Genomic DNA, 15,878 nt, shown 5'->3' with positions numbered 1-15,878 from the left:
ACCCTTGCCGGATCTTTGTGCCTTGCGCCCTAGAGAAAGCTGTATTTGATGCCTTGTGCTGTTCTTGAGATTTCCTGTTGTGACCCCAGTTCCATTTCTGACTACGCTCCTTTGCCGCCTGTCCTGACCTGTTGCTACGACTCTGACTACGAACCTGTGCTGCCCGTCCTGACCTCCTCCCTGACCCCGACTACGAGATTGCCTGCCGATTCTGTACCTCGACCTTGGCTGCCACTGCGGACAAGTCACGCCTGTGGAACGACCTGGTGGTACCACGCCGCAGCAAGTCCAACCCGCTTTGCGGCGGGCTCTGGTGAAAACCGGGTGCCACTTAGACTCCGGTCCCAGGTAGTGGCTTGTGCCATCGTCCGCAGTGGTTCAGAGGATCCACAACCTCTAAGCCTGACAGTAAGATCCGGCCATGGATCCTGCTGAGGTGCCGCTTCCTACTCGGCCGACTCTGGCTGCCATCGTGGGTCAACAATCCCGAGAGATTGTCGCTCAATGCCAACAGCTGGAACAGGTTAACGCCATGCTGCAGCAGCTGCTGGCCACCCAGCAGCAACAACAGGTTCCTGAGGCCGCTCCAGTGGCTCCCGCTACCCCGGCTTCTCTTCCCGCCGCTGAACCGAGGCTACGGCTGTCTATGCCCGGGAAGTATGATGGTGATCCCAAGTCTTGCAGGGGTTTCATAACCCAGTGCTCCCTGCATTTTAAGTTGATGCTGTCTCAATTCTCCACGGAACGATCCAAGGTGGCCTTCATCGTCAGCCTTCTCTCTGGTAAGGCCCTGGCCTGGGCTACTCCTCTCTGGGACAGAGACGACCCGGTCACAGACAATCTCACTGCATTTCTGGTGGAGTTCCGGTCCGTTTTTGAGGAACCTGCACGGGCCTCTTCTGCCGAGACTGCACTGTTGAATCTCCGCCAGGGGGCCTCATCCGTGGGAGAATATGGGGTCCAGTTCCATACCTTGGCCACGGAACTCTCCTGGAACGATGCGGCCCTGTCCGCAACCTTTAAGAAGGGACTTGCCCCTCATATTAAAGACGCTCTGGCCGCTCGGGATCTGCCGTCTACCCTGTGTGGTCTTATCACCTTAGCCACCCGGATTGACGTGCGATTTAGAGAGGAATTACGCCTAGAGCAACCGCAAGTTCACCCACAACGATTTCCTCGCCTGGCTCCTGCTTTTCAAAGACCGCTCCAGCCCCCTGATGTACCACCCGTGGAGGAGCCTATGGAGGTAGACAGGCTCAGACTCTCTCCCCAGGAGCGTATCAGAAGGCGTCAGGGAAACCTCTGCTTCTACTGTGCCAGTCCTGGACACTTCCTGGGGTCTTGCTCAATCCGTCCCCAACCTTCGGGAAACGCCAGCACCTAGGGTTCTTGGGAGAAGCGTCCCTAGGTGTGAGCAAAGCTTCTCCACGTTTGATGATACCGGTGCTTCTCAGCGTGGGCACCGGCACCCAGATCCAGGTCTCTGCCTTCTTGGACTCGTGGATGCCGCCTTGGTCTCCCGGCATCACCTTCCTGTGGTCCGTCTTGAAAGGCCGTTGGTCATCTCCTCCGTCAGTGGACAAATCCTTTCTGACCCGGTCCACTACCGCACCAAGCCACTGTCTATGCAAGTCGGTGTGCTGCACAAGGAGAGCCTGTCCTTTTATGTGCTTCCACGTTCCACATCCTCTATCCTGTTGGGTCTACCATGGTTGCAGTTCCACGCACCCGTTCTTGACTGGAAGATGGGGGAGATCCTTCGGTGGGGACCCGACTGCCAATCTCGCTGTGTGGATTTGCCTCGTCCTGTGCCAGTTCTGGTCTCTTCTGTGTCCCTTAAGGCCCTGGAGGGTCTTCCGGCATGTTATAAGGACTTTCGTGATGTCTTCTCAAAGAAGCAAGCTGAGACGTTGCCACCTCACCGTCCCTACGATTGTCCTGTGGATCTGTTGCCGGGCACTTCTCCCCCACGGGGTCGTGTGTATCCACTTTCTGTACCAGAAACCTCAGCCATGTCGGACTATATCCGAGAAAATCTGCAGAGGGGATTTATACGCAAGTCTTCCTCCCCGGCTGGTGCAGGTTTTTTCTTTGTGACCAAAAAGGACGGGTCACTCCGACCATGCATAGACTATCGCGGTCTTAACAAAATCACGGTTAAGAACCGTTATCCGTTGCCATTGGTCACTGAGTTGTTTGACCGTCTTTGTGGAGCCAAGATCTTCTCCAAGTTGGATCTTCGTGGGGCTTACAACCTCATTCGTATCCGCCAAGGGGATGAATGGAAGACCGCTTTTAATACCCGTGATGGACACTTTGAATATCTGGTGATGCCGTTCGGACTCTGTAATGCACCAGCCGTCTTTCAGGAGTTCGTGAATGACATCTTTAGAGACTTGCTTTATCTCTGTGTGGTGGTCTATCTGGACGATTTCCTCGTGTTTTCTCCGGACCTTGAGACCCACCAAGTCCAAGTACGGCAAGTACTCAGTCGATTAAGGACCAATCGTCTCTATGCCAAGCTGGAAAAGTGTCTGTTCCATCAGCAGAGTATTCCATTTCTCGGCTATGTCATCTCGGACAAAGGCCTTTGTATGGATCCTGCCAAGCTGTCGGCGGTTCTTCAGTGGCCTCGCCCAGTGGGACTGCGCGCTATACAGCGATTTCTGGGCTTTGCGAATTATTACCGCCAGTTCATCCCACGTTTTTCCTCTCTGGTGTCTCCAATTGTGGCGCTTACCAAGAAGGGTGCCAATCCCCGACTCTGGCCTTCGGCAGCTGAGGAGGCCTTTAAGAACTTAAAATCTTTGTTTGCCTCGGCTCCAGTCCTGGTGCGTCCCGACATTGAAAAGCCTTTTCATCTGGAAGTGGATGCCTCCTCAGTAGGGGCCGGAGCAGTGCTCACGCAGAAGGGTCCCAAAGGCCGCACCGTCACCTGTGGATTCTTCTCCAAGTCTTTTTCCTCCGCAGAGAGAAATTACGGGATAGGAGATCGAGAATTATTGGCGATCAAGCTTGCCCTAGAAGAGTGGCGTTATCTCCTGGAGGGAGCTCGGTTTCCGGTCAGCATCTATACAGACCACAAAAACCTCCTCTATCTCCAGACTGCTCAGCGACTCAACCCACGCCAAGCTCGTTGGTCACTCTTCTTCGCCCGGTTCGATTTTCTCATTCATTTTTGTCCGGCCGAGAAGAACATCAAGGCAGACGCCCTTTCTCGTGCTTCGGATGTCGTTGGGGAAGAACCGGTTCCTCGTCATGTTATCCCTCCTGACCGACTTGTACTGGCCGCGCCAGTGGATCTTCGTCTATTACCTCCTGGCAAGACATACGTACGACCTGCGCTACGGAGGAGAATTCTGTCTTGGGGACATTGCTCCCTTGTGGCTGGGCATCCTGGGGTGCAGCGTTCTATCGCCCTCATTACCCGATTCTACTGGTGGCCAGACCTGGCCAGAGATGTCCGGGATTTTGTGGGTGCCTGTACTTCCTGTGCCCGGAATAAGCCTTCACGTCTTAAGCCTGCTGGTCTTCTTCTGCCGTTGCCGATACCCAGCTGCCCATGGACTCATATTGCTATGGATTTCATCACGGATCTACCATCTTCTTCAGGCAATACCGTCATCTGGGTGGTGACTGACCGGTTCTCTAAGATGGCACATTTTATTCCTCTGCCAGGTTTGCCAGCTGCTCCATGTCTTGCCGACCAGTTCTTTCACCACATCTTCCGACTCCATGGACTTCCACGACACATAGTCTCTGACCGTGGAGTACAGTTTGTCTCGAAATTTTGGCGTTCTCTCTGTAACCAACTACAGGTGAAGTTGGACTTCTCTTCCGCCTATCATCCCCAGTCGAACGGGCAGGTGGAGAGAGTTAACCAGACTTTGGGCTGCTATCTACGCCACTTTGTTTCTGCCCGTCAGGACGATTGGTCCCAATTGTTGCCTTGGGCGGAGTTCTCCTATAACTCCTTGGACTCTGCATCAGCGGGTTCCGCTCCATTTTTTGTCAACTATGGACTCCATCCTCGCCCGCCTCTACCTCTACCCGTGGCTTCTGATGTTCCTGCTGTTGAGGAGTTGGTACAGGACTTAAAAACCATCTGGGAGCAGACCCGCCTTTCCTTATTACAGGCTTCGACGCAAACTAAAATTCAAGCCGATAAAAGACGCAGGCCTCCCCCCTTATTCTCTCCTGGTGACAAGGTTTGGCTGTCCTCCAAATACGTCCGGCTTAAAATTCCTGGCTACAAGCTCGGTCCTCGTTTCCTGGGTCCCTTCGAGGTGATGCATCGCATCAATCCAGTCTCATATAAGCTGCGCCTTCCTCCCACCATGCGCATCCCGAACTCCTTCCATGTCTCCCTGCTCAAGCCCGTCATCTTGAACCGCTTTTCCCGACAGCTGTCTCCTCCTGCTCCGGTGGCCAACTCCTCTGACATCTATGAGGTAAAGGAGATCCTTGATGCCAAGACTGTAAGAGGTAAGCGGTTCTTCTTGGTTGACTGGAAGGGGTTCGGGCCTGAGGAGAGATCCTGGGAGCCCGAGGACAATATCCTGGACCAGGACCTCCTGCAGAGATTCCTCCAGCCCAGAAAGAGGGGGAGGCCGAAGGGGGGGGGGTACTGTCACGGGTGGTCCCGCGATCCCCGTCGCGGATCGCGGGCTCACCCGTGCCGTCAGTCCCCCGCCAGCGCGCCGCAAGCGCTACTTACGGGTCCCGGCTCCTGCCCAGCCGGCGTCGGCTCCGTCCGCAGCTTCCTCGTCCCCTTCGGCTGTGTGCGCGCGTCCCCGACAGCTAGGGCGCGCGCGCGGCAAGTTCTGTAAATTTAAAGGGCCAGCGCGCCACTAATTGGCGCTGGCCTTTTCCCTTTAACTATTTAACCCTGCCTCTTCCTGTTACCCTTGCCGGATCTTTGTGCCTTGCGCCCTAGAGAAAGCTGTATTTGATGCCTTGTGCTGTTCTTGAGATTTCCTGTTGTGACCCCAGTTCCGTTTCTGACTACGCTCCTTTGCCACCTGTCCTGACCTGTTGCTACGACTCTGACTATGAACCTGTGCTGCCCGTCCTGACCTCCTGCCTGACCCCGACTACGAGATTGCCTGCCGATTCTGTACCTCGACCTTGGCTGCCACTGCGGACAAGTCACGCCTGTGGAACGACCTGGTGGTACCACGCCGCAGCAAGTCCAACCCGCTTTGCGGCGGGCTCTGGTGAAAACCGGGTGCCACTTAGACTCCGGTCCCAGGTAGTGGCTTGTGCCATCGTCCGCAGTGGTTCAGAGGATCCACAACCTCTAAGCCTGACAGCCAGGCAGTCACCCCCGACATCAGGCGTGGGAGTGGTGGTCCGAGAGAGAATCTGAAGAGAGGGGAGTGCATCGGATCGCCGCCTTATAAATACGCCGGACCACCATAAGCTAGGTCCCACGATCGGACCACTACTTAGTGGATTGTTTTCTAGCTTATCGGTATGTTCTGATAAAGCTAGAGATTCAACAATGCTGTAACTGGGGGAGGGCTAGGGAGCTTCTTAATTTAGTAAGTGCTGCTAGAGGGTTATATTTACCTGACAGGTCCTCTATAAGTAAGTTAGGTGAGCCTGGACCCAATGGAGGGTTCTCTGGTAGGACAGTCCGACCCTGATTCAGCAAACGGTCTATTCCACGTTGTGGCATCTACTATTCTTCCCCTTTATCTAACCACCGTGATTTTCTACGTCTATTTTGCACAACAGATTCTTTGATTTCTCTATCATACATATTCATACATTATGAAAATACAGACCAAGGCCCCATACACATGACCACATGGGGGTCGGTGATATTGGGGCATCATGTCCTTAATAGAGGTCGATGGCACCTGACTTGCTTCTCCATTGTCTTCCTTCCTCCCAACTAACCTACATTGATGTGGTTCATTTCAAAACTTACACCCATCTTCCCTACTTTCATCTATTTATTTCTTCATTTCTCCCTTCCTCTTTTATTACCAATTGTTTCACCACTTTTAGGGCAGTGACACATGAGATGGATGAGGAAACGTCCATGTTTAGTTCAATCATTTTTATTAAAGATTTTAACATAGTAAAAACATGTAACAATCCAGAAAGGAAAGGCAAAAACAGCAAGTAGCATAAAACTTGTACAATACAGTCTCAGGCGGTCATTAGGAGACATTCAATGCTCCATATAGTGAACAATGTGCCAAAGCCCGTCTTGGTAGGGAAGATCGGCATGGACAGAGAACCAGTAGTTCTCCAGAGGCACTGCAGCGGCATCGCAATGTGATAGGCTGTGCTCATGAAGATCCGGCCCATCTGAGCTCTGAGGGTATGATATACCACCGGATGTAATTGGGAAGATACCACTAAAAGCACAACTGTAGATGAGTTATATTACCCTGACTCTTTAATTCCAACCATGGTGGAGATGGAACAAATCAGGTTATCAACAAAGGACATAAGAGAACGATTGGATAAATCTGCACATAGTCAAACACATTGAAACCTAGAACCATCCATTTTTGACTATTGTCTCTTCATACAGGTGACATTTTCATCAAGCTCAGAGACGGAGGTTCCTCCTGGTAAAGCCATACGAGTGGTGGCATCAGTGGTGCAGGCAGAACTCATAGTGCCATACCTGGCTAAGGTTAGAACCATCTTTGGCACTGAGACGGAAGTTCAGGGCACCTGGAATGGAGCTGATGTTTATGATCTCAAAGTTACTCAAGAAGATTATAATTAAAGATCAGCAAATTTCTCAAAACTTCTATTAAAGATCAATTTATTTTTCAAGAATCACACATTAAAAAGGCTATTTTAAAGCACTGAGAGAGTGTGTGTGCAATTCCATTGCTGTACTTCCCTGCAACATGTGGATGTAGTCAATTCTGGTAATGAAAGACACATTGTCCCCAGTAGCCAATGGTCATGGTGCCCCATGTAGTTATTAGTCAAGGTGCCCCCTGTAGTTCATATTCATAGTGCCTCCAGTATCACAAGGGAACGGAGCACCCAGTAGCCAACAGTTAGAAGTCCCCAGTAGCCAATTGTCATTGAGCCCCAGATAGCCAAAAGTCACAGAGCCCTAGTATCCAGTAGTCATAGAGCCCCAGGAGACAATTATCGTAGAGCCCCCAGTAACCAACCATCACATTACCACATTAGTCAAACGTCACAAGGTTTAAAGTGCCAATTGTTACCCAGTCCCCCAGTAGCCATTAGTCACTGTGTCTCCAGTAGCACATACTCATGGTGCCCTCTGTGGCTAATGATTTCTGTCCATCTGTAGTGTGAAAGGCAGGCCTCATACAGTTTATAGATGTGACATCAGTGACCCAATGTCCTGGGTAATACATTCAGCAGCATACTATAAAGTCAACCCTCCCCAAAAAGAGGGAAGTGGTTCAATAACTCATTTGAATTTTATAATATGATTTAGCTATGTGTATGGTCTTGAGCTTCACAATTCTGAACAGGAACACGACAAAACCACCTTCAAAGTGCATCAAACCCAAGGGAAGAACCAGCTCACTGCTACCGATATTAGTGGAGACATGGACCGAAGCAGTTCCACAAAGAGTTCATGACTCTCGTAGCAGTCTAAGCCATGTCACAAAGACCATGAATGAGGCAGTTTGGATGTTTTCTATGCTTCTTGTTTGCAGATGTTATGCTGTAGCATGAGACTCATAGATTCTACTCTTTCATGAACTTGACACATTGGGGCTCATTTACTAAGACCAGTGCATTGTGTACTAGGTGCAGTTTCCCTGTGTGGTGCAGGGGGCGTCAGATTCAGGATTTGTGGTGCACGTTCTTCATGAATCTGGCATCCCCTGAACTGCTCCGACAGAGTACTCCACTTTTTTGGTGCACCTTTAACATGGGGTGTGCGACACAATTCTGTCAGACTTTGCAGGATAAATCTGGCACATGGCCCGTCTGTCCATCGGAACACCCCCTTCAGCGCAGAAATTTGTGCAGACAGTGGTGGTGACGACAATATAAGTAGCAAGTGGCGTAGCCCAGTCACAATGGCCATAGTGGAATAGGAGGAAGGAAGGTCTAAGGCCAGTCCACACATGGCTTGCAGGGTGGGTTGCTATCCCACAGTGGTCATGTATCTCCATTGACCAGCCAGGTGACTGTTTTGGAGAAGGATGCGGAGGAAGAGGAGTTTTCCTCCCAGCAGGGTGGCTAGCAGCACAGATCACAGGAGTCACTGGATGTGGAAGAGGAAGAGATACCTCCCACCAAAGACAGATTGTCCTTGCCTCGGCAGCCTGGCTCACATGACCCCCTCATGCTCCAGTTCCTGTGCAGTGACCGCCAAAATGCATTAGATACACATTACTGATTACTGGGGGACCATCCTGCTGGATTCATGCTATAAGGATAACGTACATGTAATCTGTGATGTTACCAGTAATACATAAGAGAAAAATGAGGGAGTACTCTGGCCTAGGCACTACTGAAGGAGTTCCATCCAACATTGAGGGTGCAGTGGCGGCATGAGACCTAAAAGGAGGAGGAAGTCACCAACCCAGCAGGGGAACCAGCACCACCTGGGAAGGGAGGGCCGTAATGTGGAATGTTATTTTCAATTCTTCACAACATCTACCACTATCGGAGACAATACGTAATACCTGGAGGGAGAGAGTGTTACACAGCCCACAGTCAGGACCTGCAGTGGCTGCCTCTTTGGGTGTGAAGATGTCATTGCTGTGCGCAGCGCTGGGCTGGAGCACCATAACTGCTCTTTTGTTCTTACTTCCCCACAGGGCTGGATTAAGTGTGGCGGTGGCCCTGGGGCACAGACTTTTACTGTGAATGTTGCTAGAAATAAATGAATACAGCCGCCCTAGTGTATATATATATATATATATATATACATATATATATATATATATATATATATACACACACACACAATCTCATACAACTATATACAGTCCTCTTACAACTATATACAGCCTTCCTACTATAACTATATATAGCCTTTTTACTATAACTACATACTTCCTCCTACTATTACTGTATACAGCCTCCTACAACTATATCTAGTGCCCATATAACTATATATAGCCTCCTATAACTATATCCAGCCCCCCTTTAACTATATCCAGCCCCCCTATAACTATATGGAGTCTCCTATAACTATATGCCGCCTCCTATAACTATATACAGCCTCCTATAACTATATACAGAGCCCAAATAACTATATACAGCCTCCTATAACTATATCCAGCTCCCCTATAACTATACCCAGCCCCCTCTAAGTAAATGGAGTCTCCTATAACTATATACAGTCTACCTATAACTATATTATCTCCTATAACTGTATAGAGCCGCAATATAACTATATTGTCTCCTATAACTATATAGAGTCCCCTATAACTATAAACAGCCCCCTATAACTATATATGGCACCCTATAACTATATATATCCTCCTATAACTATATACAGCTTCCTATAACTATACATAGCCCTCCATAACAATATACAGCCACCCTATAACTATATGCAGTCTCCTATAACTATATACAGCCTCCCGTTAACTATATACAGCCCCCCGTTAACTATATAGAGCTTCCTATAACTATATAAAGCCCTCCATAAATATATACAGTCTCCTATAATTATATACAGCTCCCCTATAACTATATACAGACTCATCAGGAGACACTGACCACCTAGGACTTGTGCGTGTGAAAACATCCAAGTGAAAGTATATTCTTAAAACTTTTGTACATCATATTATAATTTATATATCTATTTATATCCATTGGCACATAAAGTAATTTCTAAGAAACTTCTTTGAAAACCTCTTATTAAAAATACTAAAATATTTCCTGATTTTCACTTTCTGTTTAAGTTTGGAAATTCTGAGGTGACACCACTGCCTTCCTCTTTTCTCAGCTTTATCACGATGACCATTATTGTGTAATCTCTACATGTATAAGGACAGCGTTCACTTGTTTTAAGAGAGTCAACCCCCCCATTGCCATGTGACCACTAACACTAAGCCCCACATCAAGGACTTATCTTTATACCGGGCGTAATCCAGTTTTGTACAATGTTTGATGTACATCATATAGTAGGTTCACCAATGCGGGCTCTGGAATTAGGGTTGGTGATCATTTTGGTTGTGGTAACATGAACCAACTCCAACTCGTCAAAGATAAATTTTAAAAAATTATGAAATTTCCTTTGAATGTCTGTTTAATTCCTAAGGATTTTGTTCAGGAGTGAAGATGTATTGGCCCATAGTCCATCAGTAACCAGCACCCAGGATGCTTCAACAACCACAGCAATAAATAATACTCCAGGAACCATATATTGCAATCCCAGCAGAAAATAATAGATGGTGACCAAAGGGCAGAATATGATAAAAATAATAATAATTATAAAAACCTTCCTGAAGAAGAAGAAGAAGATCAGACAATAAATAAATCCTCTCCTTTCCTGGCTTCGACCCTTCCTGCACCTCACACTGCAGCTTCTCCTCTCCTCCCTGCGCCGCACACGGCAGCTTCTTCCTCTCCTCCCTGCACCTCACACTGCAGCTTCTCCTCTCCTCCCTGCGCCGCACACGGCAGCTTCTTCCTCTCCTCCCTGCACCGCACACTGCAGCTTCTCCTCTCCTCCCTGCACCTCACACTGCAGCTTCTCCTCTCCTCCCTGCGCCGCACACGGCAGCTTCTTCCTCTCCTCCCTGCACCGCACACTGCAGCTTCTCTTCTCCTCCCTGCACCAGACACTGCAGCTTCTTCCATCCTCCTCCCTGCACCACACACTGCAGCTTCTTCTCTCCTCCCTGCACAGTGCACTGCAGCTTCTCCTTTCCTCCCTGCACCACACACTGCAGCGTCTTCCATCCTCCTCCCTGCACCACACACTTCAGCTTCTCCTCTCCTCCCTGCACCACACTGCTGCTTCTCCTCTCCTCCCTGCACCATACACTGCAGCTTCTCCTCTCCTCCCTGCACCGCACACTGCAGCTTCTCCTCTCCTCCCTGCACCGCACACTGCAGCTTCTCCTCCTCTCCTCCCTGCACCGCACACTGCAGCTTCTCCTCTCCTCTCCTCCCTGCACCGCACACTGCAGCTTCTCCTCTCCTCCCTGCACCACACACTGCAGCTTCTCCTCTCCTCCCTGCACCGCACACTGCAGCTTCTCCTCTCCTCCCTGCACCGCACACTGCAGCTTCTCCTCTCCTCCCTGCACCGCACACTGCAGCTTCTCCTCCTCTCCTCCCTGCACCGCACACTGCAGCTTCTCCTCTCCTCCCTGCACCGCACACTGCAGCTTCTCCTTTCCTCTCCTCCCTGCACCGCACACTGCAGCATCTCCTCTCCTCCCTGCACCGCACACTGCAGCTTCTCCTCTCCTCCCTGCACCGCACACTGCAGCTTCTCCTCTCCTCCCTGCACCGCACACTGCAGCTTCTTCTCTCCTCCCTGCACCGCACACTGCAGCTTCTCCTCTCCTCCTCCCTGCACTGCAGCTTCTTCTCTCCTCCCTGCACCACACACTGCAGCATCTCCTCTCCTCCCTGCACCGCACACTGCAGCTTCTCCTCTCCTCCCTGCACCACACACTGCAGCATCTCCTCTCCTCCCTGCACCGCACACTGCAGCTTCTCCTCTCCTCCCTGCACCACACACTGCAGCATCTCCTCTCCTCCCTGCACCGTACACTGCAGCTTCTCCTCTCCTCCCTGCACCGCACGCTGCAGCTTCTCCTCTCCTCCCTGCACCGCACGCTGCAGCTTCTCCTCTCCTCTCCTCCCTGCACTGCACACTGCAGCTTCTTCTCTCCTCCCTGCACCACACACTGCAGCTTCTCCTCTCCTCCCTGCACCGCACGCTGCAGCTTCTTCTCTCCTCCCTGCACCACACACTGCAGCTTCTCCTCTCCTCCCTGCACCGCACGCTGCAGCTTTTCCTCTCCTCCCTGCACCACACACTGCAGCTTCTCCTCTCCTCCCTGCACCACATACAACTATTGCCAGGAGTCAGGACATAAAGTGGAGCGGCAGGAGAGTACCTGGAAGCAGTTTCCACTTCTCAATTAAAATTTTCCCTGGCTGTGGTGATAAATATATATATGATATTGATGATGATGTAGTGTGGACAGTCCATTTTCTACCACTCAACCAGGTAATAATGATAATGTAGAAAAATGATTAAAACACTTCTTTGTAGTTTCATCGTTAAAAACGTGTTGTGTCTACATCTTAAGATTAAGAATCCGTTTAGAAACGAAACGCCCCAGATGCATTTTTTATCACTATGGACATAACAAGTTTTTAACAATGAAACAATAAAGAAGTGTTTTTATTCATTTTTTTAAAGAGTCATACATCACTGACCCCAACTCAGCCTGTGTCTAAGCAGTGGAGAGAGACTGGATATTTCGTCTTCTCAAATATTTTTGATATTTTTGAATAAAAAATATATGTCTTCACCTGCCTCCTGCACAAATGAATTCTTTTATCACTTATGGAATAGCTCAATGACTGTCAACCAGGTGGGGGAAGTGCAGGGTTGTGCAGCCCTGAGTTGGGAGATGAATGTGACTGCAGTTTATGTACATGCTCAGTAGTGAAACTTCTCTGCTTTAGATCAGAGGAAAAAAACACGGAGAAGGGATGCCCACTCTCATTAACAACTGCAGGATAGACCAGGAACACATGACTGTAGAGTCACTTCAGTTGGCGACTATTTTGGTGGAGTTGGAGTCAGAGGAGGAGTTGGAAATTGTGCCCACTAACTCCACAGCCCTGGCACCCAGAACCTTACCTTTGCTCCTAGACACCGCGGAGGTAGCACCTCACCTCAACCTTCTCTTTTCAGTGATGACTTGTTCTTAAAATGGAGGGGGTGGTAAAATTCCTTTTGAAATGAATGGAAAACTTCATGGAAAATAGTGTGTTATATGTTATTGTTGAGCTGTTACATGTTTTTTACAGTTGTGTGGAGATGTGAGTTATCTGGACATAGTTTGATGCAGGACAAAGGTGATACATTATTATAATGTGCTGCCAAAACCATTGATGCAGTTCAATTCTCATCACAAAGACACAAACCAAACAATTTGTTGTGAATTTTCATCCTGAAATGACCAAATCGACCAAAAGTCCAATGTGTCCCCAACTCCTGGATGCTGAAAAAGAGAAGGAGAACGACAATGAGATTCCGACATCAACTTCTAATATACTGAATGATTGAACTATGATTCCTGATGTTGTAGATGTTGATGGTGCAGATAACAACTAAACATGTGGCCGCTCCCTGGTCGGAGGTTGTTGTGAGCACATCCCAAACCTACTGTACATTTTTATGATTTTTCCCAAACTTTGACATTTTGCATTTCTTATATGCCGGTTCACAAGAACAAATTTATGTAAAATCAATGGAAATATCAATGGAAGAGCCGCAGAACAGTTCATAGAAAATACTTCCTGAGACATATTTTACTTGAGCTGTGACATCTATAAAACTGACTGATCATTGCTTCTCGGAGAGCTGTGAAGGCCACATGTTTCAGGCTCATGTACTGTATACATGGAAATGCTTTTCTATGGTCTCCCGCAGAAATCAATCTTGACCGGTGAAAACAGTGGGCATCATGTCTGAATGATAAATAACAGTAGGCATCATGGGAAGAGATAGAACAGGAGACGTAAGGAGAACCAAACCACCGTTGAGTACATTTCTCTTTGTTTTTGACGTATCACGAGTCATACTGAGGGATGCAAAGGTTATTCTACAGCCACGACCAGGTTTCCTCAATATGAAAAGTGCTAGGGTAGCCCCTCTGGCTCATTCACATCATTTTAAGAGTGGATTTTAGAAGGAAGGAGACCATGGATGATAAATATAAGAAGATCACCACAGTCACGGTGCCTGGAGCTACGGTTTATCAGGATCTATTCTGATGGTAGATTTTTTTTTACAGAAATGTTCGGTAGGGCAGCTACGAGAAACCAGCCGTCTGCGCATGCAAAGTGGCTCCGGCTTCAGAGCAGTGACTGTGCAGCCTGGGCAGGTTTCTCGGACGAAGGCATGAAGCTACGAGGAGCTGTGCGCCAAATATTTCTGGTAGGAGGAACAAAGAGGCTACTGGAGCATGGAGAGCCGCGCTGTGTAGCCTCAGCTCCAGCTACTCCACACCCCAAGTAGCCGCTTTAGAAAATTTACATATTTAAAGATTGTTGGGATGTGAGGATTAGCCCTTTAAAGGGCTATCCTCACGTCCTATAGATCCACTTACCACCCGATCTACCTTTGTAAGTAGATCTGTGGTGGTAGGTTTCCATTAAGACGTGAGACCTAGAACAATTTTTGCACTTCTCATCATTGCCTCCTGTTCAGCTTCACATTCCAGGATATTTTTCCTCATGACTTTTGGTTCTGTTATGTCATCATCTTTGATCAATGTTGTTTGACAATGAACACAAAACAAATCCTTATTTTCATTACAAACTACTTTACCTCAAGGGCCGAGGCCAAGGTGAGGGAGTCAGGAATTATCTTTAGAGGCCTGGGGTGAACCTTCTGGCTTCTCGTGTAGAGAGATTTCATGCTGCTCAGCTTATTCTGTGCTTGTGGCAGCTAAATGTTCTCCCGCTTCAGCTTTTTACCAACATCCGTCATGTCTGGGGGTTTGGTTTTGCAATAATAGAATTAACTCATAATAATAAAATGTATAATTTTGGTCACATTTGAAACTCCAACACTCTGACCCTCCCGGCCGGGTTTTATAGAGTAAGACCCTGAAGATTAATCTCCATGAATGGAAACTGGGAAACAGATTCTTACATTCTCCCACTTTTCCCCTGAGTCTTGTCAGATTATGTATCTGTACACATTGGGGCACATTTACTAATGGTCCGAATGGCGCATTTTCATCGGGTTTCCCGACTATTTCCGATTTGTGCCGCATTTAAGTGAGGTTTTTGGCACACGCAATCGGATTTTGGCGCAATCACGCCAACTTCCATGCAACACAAATCGGGGGGCGTGACCATCGGACAACCCGACGGATTCGGGCAAACCGCTGAATTTAAAAATCAAATTGCTTCGCAAGCCATGCAAGAAGGTGAACTCCGGCGGACCTCGGCGCAGAAGCAACACATGCAGGATCTCGGACACACGCTGTTGAAGAATGGCGCCGGACTTCATCATCGTCAGAGAATGCACCTTGGGGATCGCGGCAGACCAGGTAAGTAAATCTGCCCCAATGTGTATTTGGTATTTGTAAATATATATGTGTGGAATAGTCACTGCTGGTATATATTTATGTTAGCAATATATTCACTCTTATTTATGTATATGGTGTGTTCACTGCTGTCACATGTTGATGGACTGATGTCTTTTTCTAACCTGTTTTACTATGGTACTATGTTCATATATACTTGTATATTATGTATGTTTTATATTACAGATTTACATTCATGTGTGCAGTATATTTTATGCTGTTATAAGTGGATACTTGTAGTTTATTACTGGTATATGGTTATGTGTGTACAATATTCACTGTCAGTATACAATAGATTATGTGGGATGTAACTACCCCTCTATAGTAAAATAAGAATGTAATACATTCTTTTTTACATTTAATCAACTTTTCCCCATGGTCCTGTCACATTATATATCTGTACACATCGGGGGTCATTTACTAAGGGCCAGATTTGCGTTTTCCCGACGTGTTACCCGAATATTTCCGATTTGCGCCGATTGTACCTGAATTGCCCCGGGATTTTGGCATGCGCGCGATGGAAATCGGGGGGCGTGGCCGAACGAAAACCTGACGGATTCGGAAAAACCACCGCATTTAAAAACCGAAAATGTGTCGCTTGGG

General features: G+C 48.3%; 1 protein-coding gene across 1 annotated transcript in view; it reads left to right on the top strand.

Moving 5' to 3' along the window:
- LOC140132470 (uncharacterized) overlaps positions 1–15,878 on the top strand; it is a 34,699-nt gene that overhangs the window by 10,814 nt on the left and 8,007 nt on the right. The window contains exon 6 of the mRNA XM_072151320.1: positions 6,551–6,749. Coding sequence (XP_072007421.1) covers positions 6,551–6,749 — 199 coding nt within the window. The remainder of the gene's footprint in view (positions 1–6,550; positions 6,750–15,878) is intronic.

This window comes from Engystomops pustulosus, chromosome 1 (genome assembly GCF_040894005.1).
Source record: "Engystomops pustulosus chromosome 1, aEngPut4.maternal, whole genome shotgun sequence".
Lineage (NCBI taxonomy): Eukaryota > Metazoa > Chordata > Amphibia > Anura > Leptodactylidae > Engystomops > Engystomops pustulosus.
Note: the sequence above shows the minus strand (reverse complement) of the source record. Positions and strands in the feature narration are given on the sequence as shown.